This window comes from Populus euphratica, unplaced genomic scaffold (genome assembly GCF_000495115.2).
Source record: "Populus euphratica unplaced genomic scaffold, PopEup_1.0 scaffold138.1, whole genome shotgun sequence".
In the NCBI taxonomy this organism is placed as follows: Eukaryota; Viridiplantae; Streptophyta; class Magnoliopsida; order Malpighiales; family Salicaceae; genus Populus; species Populus euphratica.
Genome location: NW_011500027.1, coordinates 494,557 through 509,498, shown reverse-complemented (window position 1 = coordinate 509,498; position 14,942 = coordinate 494,557). Strand labels below are relative to the sequence as shown.

The following is a 14,942-nucleotide window of genomic DNA, read 5'->3' as shown; positions in this document are numbered from 1 at the left end:
GCTGTCTGGCCACAGACAAGATAGTGCAGGAGTAGTTCTAGACGAGAGAGTGGAAATCAATTTGTTAGGTTAACAAGAACCCATGAACATCTATTTGAGATACAAGTAGTTTATACCAACTTATTACATAATGTAGAAAATCATTGAAATTAATATTTCAACATATATTGAAAGGAACAGGAACGATGTTCCTTAAACCACAAAGACAGGAAGGCAAATATTAATTATATATATAGTTCTTCGCTTCTTTTCAAATAATAACCATTGTTAGCCTTGAAATTTAGCCCTTCAACAACATATATATTTCAACCAAGTATTATGATATTTTTTACTAGATCCCGTGACTTCAAAATAAATATCGTAGTCTAGGCTTGAAAGAAGACAAACAGCCCCAACAGTCGCTGAGTCACGAGTGAGGTTAGCAAGTTGTTCCCTTTATATTTCTACTGGGTCCTCTATGTGCGGTATGTCTGTCACCCTCGCGGTACCTTACCTGTTCACTGGACTTGCAGGATGTTCAGTGAACCGTGGAATTAGTCGTGGTGCGTGCAAGCTGACCCGGACATCCACATTAATAAAAAAATAAAAATAAATATCGTAATCCAAGGCTCTTTTCATATTATAAACTCAACTAATACCTTTTTTAATTAATGTCAGGTACGAACAATAGTTTGAATGAAAACAAGGATAATAATTAAGAGTGTGTGTATATATATTATTATTATAGTATTATCTGAACTGTCTTTAAATATTTAAAAGGATGCTTTTAATTTCCTGGCAAAAGATAACTATTTTTTTTTTCTAACTATGAATTATAAAAACTATTATAATGACTATAATTGTGTTTCTAGCACAAAGGTATTTTGAATTATTTTATTATATTTAATTAAAAAAACAACAATTTTATAATAAAAAATCAAATGGAGGATCAAATTAAAAAAAAAATTCTGATTTTTATTAGTCGAGAGTATATAATAATATGATAGCGGTTGCTTTTTAAAATATTTTTTACTTGAAAATATACTAAAATAATATATTTTTTAAAAAATTATTTTGATATTAGCATATCAAAATAATCTAAAAATATTAAAAAATATTAATTTAAAATAAATAATAAATAAATAATTTTTTAAAAAATACTCTTAAATACAAAAATAAACCATCTGTAACATGCAAATCACAAGGTACATTGCTAAAACATGCATCATGTCGACTCGTATCAATCAATAACATGTCTAGACTCGGAGCATTGGCAGTAACATGCATGCTATTTCGACCATGTAGCGTGCAAATACTAATTTGATTATTGGCTAGTACAATTCATTATCAAGCCTTTAAACAACTTAATTTAATATATTTTGTGATTTATATTTTATTATTTTTAATGTTGGTTTGAAAGTATGGTTGTGGTTATTTTTTAAAGTGTTTTTCATGGTAAAATGCATTAAAATAATTTTGTTTTATTTTTAAAAAATTATTTTTGAAATCAGCGTATTAAAACGATCCAAACATACAAAAAAATAATTTTTAATAAAAAATTTAAACTTTTTAAAAATATGATTTACTCTACATTTCGATCATTTCTTTAACTATTAAATTACATATTTTTCCTATAAAATTATTATAGTTAGATGGCCCAATTAATTTTGATCTTGTTGTTTTCTTTACCTTTTATTTAAAGCAAATGTTATTTCTAATGGGGGGTTTGTACGTTCTTGGGCTCCCTCTAAGAAATTATGAAATAAAAGAAAAGGAAAAATTGATATTTAATTATTTATCTTAAACAACTTTCATATAGGTGTGGTAATATACCAGTCGGTTAATTTTATCCAGTTTTGAAAGAATACTATAATCCCTAATTTACTTTCCTTTCCTTTTGTTTTACAATATTTTCGCACCAAATTCTGGAAAAAAGAAAGAAAGAAATATTATTCTAACCACGTAATACTGTATTGAAACATCTGATATATATTAATTTATTGATATCAGTAAATAGGAAAAAGAACTAATTAAAAGCCCTAGATCATGAACTACAGAGTAGGTCTTCTCTCATTTTTCAAATAATAATCGTCAGTAGCCTTAAACTTTTTGTTGTTTAGCAATATAATTTACCAAAAGCATCATGAAATACTTTGTTGAATCTAGCGGCTTCTAAATAAGCATTAAAGTCAAGTGCATGTTCTTTTTTTTTTCTTTTTTTTTTAATGGATCGTTAGCTGCTGCTTCTTCTTCTTTTTTCTTTTTTTAATTTTATTTTACGTTTTAGAATAAAATGTTCTTCACATAAAATTATTAAAATAGTATTTAAAAATGTCATGGTTTTCAAACAAAATAAGAGATTTTTTTTATATATAGTAATATCAATAATTATTTTTTGATAATATAAAATTTTATTATAAAATAAATAAATGAATAAAATAATATAATTTTGCCTAAAAATACATTTTTTATAAGAATTTAAATCATCAAGTTTTTTAGAATATCTTCGGAGACACTTACTGGTCACTAATCTATTCTTGTATAATTTTATATTTCTTTATTACTAACATTATTTTTTATAGTCACCATCGATAAATTAAAACTTCATGATCCCCCCCCCTCCCCCATGTAAAAGGTTAGAGGAAAGTACTTTTAAGTTTAATAGCAACTGATATAAAATTAATTTACCCATCACAACACATATTGAAATAATTAATTAATTATAGGGGTAGTAGTTTAATTAGTCAAATTTACTTTTTAAAATACTAGTTCGAGTTTTATATATTTTAGAATTATTAAAATTTTATATAATTATTAATTTTAAAATTTATAAAATTTATAAAATTAATTAAGATATATATAAATCGGCTGAAACACCACCATTCATTAAAAAATAATTAATTACTGTAGTAAGTTATTAAAATCAATAAATAGCAGTCAAACAGATATTGTATAGGTCATCGCTACTTTTCAAATAAAGATCATATTTAAACTTAAATCCTGGTCTTCAGCAGCATATTATATTTGACCTAAGTATTATGATATTCTTTACCAGATTTATTGATTTAAAGACATACTTCAAGAAAAAAAGAAAAGAGAAAGTGATTTAGTAGAGTATCAAGAAAAAAAGAAAAGAGAAAGTGATTTGGTAGAGTAAAAAAAAAGGAAGAAAAGAGAAAGAAATAAAGAAATAATAAGTTAATAAGTACATATTAAAGCTTTATTTTTTACACATTAAGTATTTTTTTGTAAAATTTTAATGAAATAATTCTAATTATACCTTAAAAAAATATAAAAAATCTGTTTGTTTACGTGGCTGTTTCTACATTTAAAGCAACTATAATAAAATAAATATTTAATTATATTAAAAATATAATTTATTTTTAGTGAAATCTGGTACAATTCACATTTAAAACATAGATTAATAAAAGACTCGGTAAAGCTTTATTTTTTATATACCCAACATTGTTTGTGAAATCTTGATGAAATAATTCTAATCACATCTTGAAAAGTATAAAATGAGGGTATAATTAATTATAAATTAAGTCTCAAACAAAAATTCTAATAAATTTTAATTATATTTGGTGATGTTTAAGGTGTAATTAGAATTACATGGTCAAAATTTCTATAATGATACTAAATATATAAAAATAGAGCTCTAATACGTTTTTAGTAACACATTCTTGTTTGATCATTGGGTTTTAAATTTTATTTATGAATTATTAAATTTTAATAAAATTTTAAATTGATGTATATTAATCAAATCAAGATATAATTTTAAAATAATAGCAGTTATTGAACCGCAATTATATTTTATGCTATTTTCCAAATATTTGTATACCTTGCGTTACTTTCCAAAAACAATCATCTCACTGTGATAGAATTCTAAAACACCCTATCTCAATACAATCAGCTACTGTGGGGTCCATCAAAGTGGCGGTTACAAGGTAATAAAAACTCCGTTTCATTTGTCGTGGGCCCTATGTGATCAGTTAACGATAACTCCCAACCATCCGTTTCATCATTTTGGAAATCTCGAGAAATGGACGGCCAGAGAAGTCTGCCAGTTGGAGTGGAGTCCGAATGGAAAAGGACGTCAGCTCGTTCTAGGCCCCACCATTATGGACAATATTGCATTTTCATCCCTGGTTTATGATGTATTCATCAAATTGATCCTCATACTATAAGAATATGAATTGAATTTCAATTATAGCAATGCAAATCGTTTTGACCTAGGTCAGTCCACTTATTGGTCTTTTCTATTTTATTTTACAACTAAATATTATTTTTTGACCAAAATTCATATATATATATATATATTAAAATCACAAAAATAAATTACATTAACACATCAAATAATGGTCGGATTTGATTTTTCTTATGCAATAAATTTTATATTTCTAAAGGTATGTTTGTTTTGATTGTAAAAACTTCTATAATGAAATATCTCATAAATAAAAAAATATTTTTTAATCATTGATAAGAGGATGGTTAAAATAATTAAATGATAATATAAGATAGATTTTTAAACCAATTTTTTTATATAAAATAATATTTAAAAAATTAGACAGAAGGATGCATGTTGTAACAAAATCAAAGTTACTGGACTTTAGTGGTCCCTACGGGTAAGAAAATCAACAGGCAAGTACTCATATTTCCCATTCTATCCTTCAAAGATATTATATTTGCCATTTTCACCTTTTTGTCTCTCTTTAATCTTCTCTCTTCGTTCCCTTTCAGGAGCACGCTTTCCTTTTGCACTCTTTCTTACTCACTGATCACTCACTCATCTCGAGATCTTGAAGACCCGAAAGCCTAAAGGAATATTAATAATCTGTCAGTGATGATCATTCTCGATTAACTCGTTTAACAGCAACATTTACATTCTACAGGGTTTTTTTTTTTTATTTCATTTCCCCTGTCATTTTATTTCTCCTGTTTGGTTTGCGAGAAAATAAAAAAGACATGCACTCTCCACTTTCTCTCGTTTTCTTGCATATTTTCCAAATGGGTTTTTATTTAAAAGTGCAATGCTGGAGTTTTTTTGTTAACTCATTTCGTGTTTTTTTTTTATTAATTATTTTTAGTTTTGATTGTATTTTTGGTCATTTATTAGAGTTCAGAGCATTTAAGAAGTGTCTTAGTGGATCATTAAATTTATAAGAGACCCTAGTTTGTGCAGTTAAGTATTGTTGGCGTCTAGTATAAGCTGTTTTCAAGTTTTCTTTTTCCTTCTTGAACTTTCTCTGGTTTATGATTTTGGTTAGTGTTTGCTAATATTTTTTTTCTTTAACTTTTTGGGCTTTAATTTTGTGCTATAGCAAGATTATTTGTTGTTAAATGATTGGAGTGTGGATTTTGCTTAATTTTCTGGTTATCTTTTTGTTAATCTTTCCTTTCTGGGTCCCGGATTGTTAATTACTTTATGATGCAGCTGATTTTTTTTTGTTAATTAGTATATAGTCAATTTAGAATCTTGAGTTAATATATAAATGGGTTTTCTTTGAAAAATGCACTTGCTACTTTCTCGGTGAATTTTTTAAATAGTGATGATTTATTTATGTGAATTTCAGGGTAACCCCACGTTGAAACTTAATGGATTGGGATCTTTGGGGTCCACCAAATGATATAGGTAACATAGTTTTGTTTCCATCTTGGATTCTAATGTTGTTGTACAAGCAATGTTCCATCTTGGATTCTAATGTTGATTTTTTTTTTAATGGTTTTCCTCTTCAGTGGCAGAAGAAAGCGGTTTTGATAATCCCCAGCGTGACTTTTACTTTGGTAATGGGTTTTGTACATGCGCACTTTTTCCCTAAATGCTAACTCGTCTCGACATTTTGATTGGTTGTATGTAGATATATGTGCATGCAATGCTTCTTAGTTGATTTGTTTAAAAATTTTGTAGATGTGATAGAAGAAGAAGCTTTGAATGAGAAATTCCGTGTGCGGCTGCTGAGGATTTTGATAAAGAAGGCAAATACAGAGATTCTTGAACTGGAACAAGATTTATTATCCTTGCAGACTGAGCTAGCTTGGGTTGAAAATGAAGATTGGCCTGATGCATGTTGTAATGCTTTGAGAGAAAAGATTGATTTCCTTGATATCTCAATAAAATATTTGAGGAATAAAGACAAGAATGATATTGAGTTTCGTTTACTAATGTATACACAACCTGTTGAAACATTGGATGAAATTTTGAAGGCCCTCTTCAGAAATTACATCTGCAAAAGAGATAAGCAGGTCTGACTCTTGAAAATTTCTCAGCAATTATTTTGCCAATTTCCTCTTGAACTTGCAAATCATGATATAGGGGAATGCTTTACAACCTCGAATTAGCCTAAACACACAAATTCATATGTTTCCTATGTATCGTATATGAATGTCCCATGAGTTTATTCTTCAGAACACAGCAATTTCTACTTCAAATTACCATCATTTGATAAGGTAACATGTCCGTGCTGTATTAACATGCTTGAGCTAATTTTGGAGACTTTCACTGGTTTTGGTTTCTTGCGTGGATGGATTGTTGGTTCTTCATTGCCTGGACTTCTCAAGTTTAAATGTCAAGCAATAATTTTTTTCCATCCTCTGGTCACTTGGGAAGTAGGATATTTTAGTACTTCGTCAAATCAGATTCCTTAGTATGAAGTCTGCTTGTGTGCATCAATTACGAGAGGTTCATGTCTGTGATTTTTATAAACTCAACCTCGAATGGTTGTATATGATTGCTTGTATTCTTCTATGTTCAAATGAACAGCTTAAGGATGCCATTGTCTCGGGTTCAAGTTCAGATGCTCCACTACACACAACCAATGGTTGGGACAAGGAGAAAAGGTTGAGCAACTGCAATTTGGAAACAATTACAAGTGAGAAAACCAAGGATTGTAGTTCTACTCCAACAGAACATGGTGCAGTTTTAAGTCCATCTTTGAATCTTCAAGAGAAGAAAACTGTCAATTCAAAGGTCATTAAGGTCCAGAAGCTCTAAACCCACGTGCTTTAATTATGTACATGATTGTTCTGCAAATTCAGAGGGAAAGATGTGAAAACTCATGATTTTTGGTTCAAATCAAGGTCTTTTGTTCAAGGAAAGGGGGTGTAAAATGTTTTCCATGATGCACTGCAACCATTGAGTTGTCTTCAACTCCAATTAGTTGCTGTAACTTGTCTGCTCATGCATATGCTTTGTTATAACTGTTTTCATCTTGTAGCATCCCTCTCTGTTACGGTAATTATGCTTCTAGACAGTTTAAAATTGTCTTGCTCCTGAACTTCAACCCCTCCTCTCTCTCTCTCACACACACTTTCCCTTGTGGCCACATGTACCAATGCATGTTTCTACAAATCCTAACATGAGTATTTGTTGTTGCTGCATCTTGGAAAATATTTTGTTCTGTAGTAACTAGAGTTTGAAAGAAAATAAAACTGCACAGTTCAGTCAACCATAACACCATTCCTTTCCAATATCAAACAATTCATTAGTAATGAACTGCTGTTTCCTTTTTCTCCACTTACTGAACAGATAATTTGCATGGATGCATCATTTTTCTTCTAACAAGGACCTGATTCGTTGTCTCTTCCTGTTTTCTGTTTTTAACAATGAACAGCCTACGAGTGCTGATATCAAGGACTTCTCTCCACAGTCTTCAGAAGTGGCACCTGATTTCTCTGATGAGAAGAAATCACTGAGCTTTTGTGGTCCAAAAAATACTGGGAAAAGGGATGCCAGAGAGCATGCGTTTGCTCCAAAAGATGAAAAACTGATCCAAAGTTCATCTTCAAAATCTGCATACAAGGGAAGACATGGTCTAGAATCAGTTAAAGTTGAGGTAGTTTTCTATTCTCTGTTCTTTTATATATTATGTGATTTGAGTGAAACTTGTCGAGGACAGATTAATCTATAACATTTTCATATCAGGAAATAGTTTAATAAGAGAAACTCTTTGGGATTAACTTCTCTAAATACAATGGTAGGATTTGTTGTTACTCAAATTCATAAACAGTAATTGTGATGAAATTTCAGCTTTTGCATGTATGTTTTGCAGATCAGAGGTGGAAACCTGATGATGAGCATGTTGTCATCTGAAGAGAAACTTCTAGTTCAAATTTATTCTTTAGCTTCTTTTTTCACTAGTAAGCAAGTGAAAAATTGTTGCTTAATTGGAGAAAAGTAATAGAATGAACTTGTTTCTCCTTATCCAGGAGGGCTATTAACGACTTAAAATATAACAGCATTGTAATCATGCTAGGAGTTTAGCCTCTATTAAACTACCCTAACTTTGGAGTACATGATTCTCAGATAGGAGCTTGGTAGCCATGCAACACGCATTGCATATGAGAAGGCAATATAGAGATTTTTGTTTTTGCTATTAAGCTATTATACAGAATATCCTTAATGCTAGAATATAGGAAGTAAATGTAACTTATTGAACTAATTCAAGAATGCCTTTTTCAGTGTTTCAGTTTGGATTTCTAATAAGGATTTTTCTGTTTTCTTTGGAAACTTGTAGATTGTAACATCTCCAGCAGTGTAACCTAGAAACTTTTGTCCAAGTGGAACATTATGGAAATGACAATTGGAACCAGACATAGAGAGGAATTTATGTCTGCAAGAGATTATTTGTGGTCTGGTTTCATGATTTACTGTAAAGTGAATAACAGAGATTAGTTATTTGCTGCTTCAAACTCCCATGATCCTATCTTGTTCATTTCACTCATTATTCCTGCATGAACCTTAATTCCAACATGCAGTTGCTTCTGTATATCTCCTCAGCCAAAACACCATTTGTGAACTTATCTAGATGCACATACGCTCATAACTTATTATATCGATTCCTGTTAAATATTATATAAATGCTAATCCGTATGTGTAATCTGTTTTCTTTGATACTGAACAGCCTACAGAAAATAGTGTGAGTAATTCCACTATGTACTCTTTGGAAAACACAGTTGTCCTCTCTTACAAGGAAAAACCTGGTGATTCAGATTCAACTGCAACCAAAGAAGTTGAAGAACACAGTTCTATATCTGCGCCTGATGTTGTAATCTCAAGCTCGTCGAAGCCTATGGCAAAGAAAACAGATCTCGGAAAAAGAGTCAAGGTACCAGTATCTTGCACATCCACTTAGTTTTGGGACCATTATTTAGATTTTGTTGTAGACAGAGAGAATTGGCTAAGAACTTGAGCAAACTAAGTTATATCTGTAGGTCAGGTGATTTACATGCAATGGTTTTTTTTTTTTTTTTGTGGGGGGGGCGGGGGCTCCTGGGGGTTTCCGAGTCTTGATCATTCTCACAGGTGATTGTAACTCTTTTTTCTCTTTCCTCTTGCAATGAACAGCCTAATAGTATCATTGATTTTGGCCCTAGTACTAATAGGAATGCAGTTTGTCGCTCCATTGAGATTGAAATTTTGGTAACGTCTTATCTGAGAGTAATTGGAAATGAGGAAGCCACAAAACTCCAATCTAGAGCTGTAGGCAACGAGTTCATCTTTAAATTTGGAAGGCAGAAGAAATAATCCAGGAACAGATGAGCTACAAGGTTTTTCTTTCTCACATTTTGCATCAATATGCTGCCATTACACAAAATCTATGGTTTATACACATCCGAACTAATGGATACTTTGCATATAGATGTTAGTGTCACGTGTTGAGTTCCAATTAATCATTGCCCCTTACTTTTTGCTCATGCACAATTTCCTTTGTGCAGCCTGCGGGTGCTATTATAAAAAATGTTAGTGCAGAAGTTCTGAGACGTGCAGCTGGCCTCAATGCGAAGAAAAACAATTCTGATTGTGCACTAGGTACTTTTAAACAGGCTAATTGCAGTAACTCTGATATAGAGCAAAAATTTTGTGAGTTAGCTCCAAAAGCAGCACAAAAACGAAGTGTGAAAGAATCAAAGATTGCTGCGGCTCACGATATAGTTTCGTTGAAGTCGCCTCGGAAGACAAATGGCAAAAAGAAAACTCCCTTAATTGTGAAGTTGAGAGAAACTGATCTGACTGACACTGAAAATTGTGCCTTGACTTCACTTTTAGAGATGCAAGACCATGAAGGGAAAAATGCAGCCAGGCTGCAGCCTGATGAAGAAAAACCTATGCTAGTTGAAGTTCAGATGACTGAAATTTCTGCTGGTGAGGAAAGGTCCAGCATGAATTTGTTATCGAATCCACAGAAAGAAAAGGGAAAGAGGAATATCAAATCAAATCCACCAATTCTCCAAGAAACTGGTTTCTCCAAACTGATACTTAATTCAAGCTCGTCTTCTATGTCAGAAAGCAATAAGAAACGAAAATCCAGAGATGGCCCACAAAATTCCAGTTTAAACAATTCTTTGAGTGGGAAGATCACAAAGAAAGCAGTTCGGCCCGACAAGGTGGAGGCTAAAGAACATGGTGCTGCAACTGATAATACCCCGAATTCATTATCAGAGCCACAGAACAAGAAAAAGGTATGTGTAAATTTTCCACACCTTTTGGGGACTGAAGGTTCATCTGTTCAAATGGATTTATCTAGTTCGCTTGGGGACACGATTGATGGTGCAATTGATGGTGCAAGAAACGATGACCTTTCGGTTGAGAAGCCTTGCTCAATCTGTGAATCCAGTTATGATATTGTGGCATCAGGGATTGCTGATATAAGCAACTTGAGGGACTTGCGTTTACCTAAACTGAGGACTATTGCAGGCCGACTTAAACTAACCAAATACAGTAAGCTTCGGAAGGAGTTGCTAGTTGAATTGATATCCGAGCGTCTTGCGAATTGATGAGCATTTAGGTTGTACAGATCATTATCCTTCTCTTTTCTTCCTCCATACTTTTGTAGGTTTCTAGTTTGACAGTGTTTGTATGGCTCCATTGGTATAAGCTACTGCATTATAGACCAAAGGTATACCTCTATCCATGTCGACCCAACACATGTCCGATTGAGATATTGACTTGTATACATGAAAAAGGAAACGTGAGATTTTACAAATGGAATGGAGGGCCTCCCTCTTTTCAGGTGCAGTTTAGGGTTTCATGTAGTGCTATTTGAGCTTTTATTTTTACATATTTGCATTCTGTATGGCCCTTTAAACTGTTTAGTTAAAGCATACTGAATTTTCTACGTGTTCTTAGCGAGAGTAGTGTTTCACTCGTAGAACTTTTTACTCAGCAAAGCAATCAAGGGCCAGATATACCAAATACCATTACACAACAAGCTTCTCTGTCTCTTTTGGTATGAGGAAAATTTGACAGTGCTATTTAACAAAAATCTGAAAGTTAATCACAAGAACAACTTGTAACGTGCATCCCTTATGCATGCAAAATCTGATGGATCAGTTTCAGTACAACCTCAAAAGGTATCAATCTATAGTTTTGGATATCCACATAGACCTTGTCCGATTGTGGGATAGCACAAAGCTGCCATCCTGTCCTGATATCCGATGGCAAGTCACGCTCTATCAGTTCATAATCGTAAATTCTCCAATTTCGAGACAGCCTCTGCACTTGCTTCTGAACCACCTGGAGAAAACAAAATGATTTGATGGAGTGATGTAAAAATAAACATGCATTAAGCGTGAAGGAATTACTTTTGGCAGAGCCCGGTTATCTATCGACAGCTTTTTCTAGTTTTTGTACGGAAAATGTCGAATCATTTTTGAAACCTAAAACCTTGTACGCATCAAGCTCGTTGCTCCATCAATCCTAACAGTGGCGGTTTTTCCACTTTCTTATTCCTCCTCTTCTGCTTGCCAAGCTAGACAAACCATTTGCTTTGTTTTTTTCCTTGATAAATAATTGTGAATTATTTAGCAGTGTTGCTCCTAGAGAAACTCCTCTTTTTCCCTGGATAATTTCTCTTCCCCTCACTTTCCCCTTATCGAAAATCTCCTTCAAGTACAAGAAAACAGAGTTGTATAATGCATACATTCTCTACACATCCAGAAAAAGGGCACCCTCTCTCCTACATTGAATTCAAGATGAGCATTCGATACAATGGTTTTCTTTTTATTCTTTAGGGTCTTCAAATAGATGGTGTTAATTTTGGGATATTGCATCTGGGTACAAAGAAATCATAAGCTGCAAGATGAGAGTGGTGGCTGGTGGTACAGTTGGAGATGGTGCTTGCTTGAGTAATTTTCTAAATCCAGAAAAATTCAAGTCTTTTGGAAAGATGTTTCAAGGAGATGACTTTTTTTTTTTTTGTCGTTAACAAGAAAGGTGGGAATGATCTTGTTGGCTGCCTGAGAGAAGATGTTAGAGAAGAAGGAGAATCTTGCTATCAATTTGGGAAAAATAAGAGTGGAAGGCTATTTTTTTTTTTCATTTAGTTCATAAAAAAATAGAAAGGCTGTGCCAATAGCCTCTTCCTATATGCAAACTAGCTTAAGCTAACTACCACCTTACCAGCTCCATCCAGGAATAGAATAGCTTAGCATTCATGGTCAAAAAGAGTCTAAGCACTCAGTTGTCAAAACTGGATTGGTCATAAATGAAGAGGGTTGTAACAATAGATGGCATTAAAAGGCTGGTGCATAAATTAAATGAATATCAATACTTAAAATCCAGAAGGGTGCAATGAAACTGTAAACAAAGACAAAGAATCCCTTCTGGAATTTTACCTTTTAGGCTCTCCAACTTAGCATCACCCTCCCTGATTGCATGGACAAGATGAATAACACGATACTGGAGCTTTCCATTTTCCACAGCAAGCTTCTTAGCCTGAAAATCAAAGGTGTAGATACTGTAGCTCATTTCAGAAGAAAGACTACCAATATAAAAACGTGAGTTACCTTTTCTCGTTCCAAAGCTAGCTCTGCATTTGCACCTTCTAGCTTTGCCTGAAGCTCACTTATAGTTTTCAAATGTTCCTCGCTTCCAGCATCTAAGAGAGTTTCCCGGTTTTGTTAGTAAAGCAGGAAATTTGGTTTTTAGCTAGCACACACTTTAAGTTAAGTGGCGTGCCTTAGGTTTACCTCTATTACTTGCAACAGAAGCTTCCAGTCTTGACAGCCGATCCTTTAAACACACAAATGCAAGTTAGAAGATGCAAATGGTAAAGGATAAATGCAAGTGTTTGTTATTAGTGATCATTTAGGAAAAACTACAGGTTGATGATAACACATCATAATGTTCAATCATACAGAACTAGATGAAAAGAAATAAATGGCCTTGAACTCTGGTTCAAAAGAAGGAAAAAGAAGATGAACATAAATGAAACAAGAGATTAGAATGGTCAAACCAAAAAATAACCATATCACGCAGGGAACTGCATTTTCAGCACCTGGCCTGCATGCTAATCAGCTTTCATAAAGTTCCAAAGCTCATGTAGTCCATTATTTTCCAAATGGAAGGTGGGAGTGATGGAAGATAATCCTAAGCTGCCAACCCCTACCAGCCGAGAGGGGATAACCCTATATTTCATTTGTTCAACCATTTCTAAAAGCTGGCTAACTGGGTACTCTGATTTTGTTTTCTCTTACGTAAAACCTTGAAGCTTGTCATCAAAGTGATATTTGGGTACAAAATCGCTCTTTCAATCAGAGGCAGCAAACTATACAACGGTGGAGATGTAAATTTCTTACGATTAAACAAAAAATAGGGTTCAGCATTACGAATTGCCTCAATCTGTTCATAGTTTTATTTTAATCGGAATTAATGCGTTCATAGTTAACGCTGCCATATTTAATCAAATCTCAATAAATGTAAACAACATCTTGTCTAACTGGGTCGATGAAAAGAAGAGCATTAACAAAAAAAAATATGTTTTCGTTTGATCACATAAAGAAATCAAAAGTTATTAAATGTGGAGCATCAAAAGGCCAGCATTCACAGCACAAAACACAGGCATGGAATCTTTAAGTCTTTCTCAACACCTTCGTAAGCAAAATAACGTTGACTTCAATTTCCATTTTCAGGGCCAATAAAACACAAACACAGATTCAAGATTTTGGTTTTGTTTCTTGTCTCCTATATTTCACAGCAATTAAACAGAAGAAGAAAAAGAAACTGCATTTTTGTGCAAACTATCACTCAAAAAAAAGAAAATTCCTGTTGATAAATCCAGTCCAAACAAAACCCAAATTTTGAAACCCATCTTCCTCACCAACACCACCTGTCAAACCCAGAAAACAAAAAAAACAAAACCTTACATTTTTATGAACTACAGAGCTCATCTTCCCCAATTCTTTTCAAACCCCGTGATTAAAAACAAAAGAAAAGACTATAACTTTATAAATCGACACCGACAGGCACACATAACCCACATCAAGAAAGTCTCTGTAAACTCTACAACAACGCAAAATAGATGGTGGGCACATGAAAAATCATACATAAACTCAGAAAGACATGAACTTTGTTTTAGATGTGAATTGGAAAATCAGACCTCAGCTTCAGAGGCTCTTTGATAGAAGGGTTTGAGGACATCTTCAAGCTTGGTTTTTGTCTCAGAAGCTGCCATTTTCTTTGGACTTGTGTTTGTGCCCTAGGAGACTAATGACTGACCAGCCAGAACGACTTTACCTATCGATGACGTGTCTTGTTTCATTGACAGTCCGATGAACCATTTTGTTTTTCAATGTTGTTGTTATGAGATTATTTTCTCAAGGAAAATCACTTGAGTCATATTAGTAAATTTTATAATTTTAAAACCTGATTGGATTGATTTGAGGTAAAGTAAAGTTACTGAAAGAATCGATCTGATATTAGGTTATGTTTGTATTCTGAAAAACAATTGGATTGATTTGAGGTAAAGTAAAGTTACAAGTTGAAAGAATCGATCTAATCTTAGGTTATATTTGTATTCTGAAAAACAATTATCGAGAAATCACTTTTCAAATTTTTTTGTGTTTGTTTGTTATTAGAAAAGTTGGTCAATGAAAAACATTTTCCAGTTAACAAAAAATACTTTCCAGTTAACGAAAATATTTTTTAGTCAAAAAAATTTTTTGCTTAATTTTCAGGAAAGTGTTTT

General features: G+C 32.7%; 2 protein-coding genes across 8 annotated transcripts; one reads left to right on the top strand and one right to left on the bottom strand.

Annotated features, from left to right (window-relative positions):
• The first annotated feature begins 4,689 nt into the window (after positions 1 to 4,689).
• Positions 4,690 to 11,093, top strand: LOC105142262 (uncharacterized). 6 transcript variants are annotated; one of them, XM_011049808.1, is made up of 8 exons: positions 4,690 to 4,815; positions 5,553 to 5,611; positions 5,716 to 5,775; positions 5,888 to 6,222; positions 6,740 to 6,955; positions 7,590 to 7,811; positions 8,880 to 9,083; positions 9,694 to 11,093. In XM_011049808.1, exons 2-8 carry the CDS (start codon positions 5,575 to 5,577, stop codon positions 10,750 to 10,752), a joined length of 2,133 nt encoding a protein of 710 aa, XP_011048110.1. In that variant the 5' UTR covers positions 4,690 to 4,815; positions 5,553 to 5,574; the 3' UTR covers positions 10,753 to 11,093. The 6 variants fall into 6 exon arrangements, with proteins under 6 accessions (XP_011048110.1, XP_011048109.1, XP_011048113.1 ...); XM_011049807.1 differs by having other exon boundaries at positions 4,690 to 4,868; positions 5,550 to 5,611; XM_011049811.1 differs by having other exon boundaries at positions 4,690 to 4,872; positions 5,554 to 5,611; positions 5,716 to 5,763.
• A 70-nt stretch (positions 11,094 to 11,163) lies between these two features.
• Positions 11,164 to 14,501, bottom strand: LOC105142263 (threonine-tRNA ligase 2). 2 transcript variants are annotated; one of them, XM_011049814.1, is made up of 5 exons: positions 14,355 to 14,479; positions 12,946 to 12,988; positions 12,763 to 12,854; positions 12,592 to 12,691; positions 11,164 to 11,491 (listed from the first exon to the last, which is right to left on the bottom strand). In XM_011049814.1, the coding sequence occupies exons 1-5, from the start codon at positions 14,427 to 14,429 to the stop codon at positions 11,436 to 11,438; spliced, it is 366 nt and encodes a 121-aa protein (XP_011048116.1). In that variant the 5' UTR covers positions 14,430 to 14,479; the 3' UTR covers positions 11,164 to 11,435. The 2 variants fall into 2 exon arrangements, with proteins under 2 accessions (XP_011048116.1, XP_011048115.1); XM_011049813.1 differs by lacking the exon at positions 11,164 to 11,491 and adding an exon at positions 11,524 to 11,844 and having other exon boundaries at positions 14,355 to 14,501.
• Positions 14,502 to 14,942: the final 441 nt, after the last annotated feature.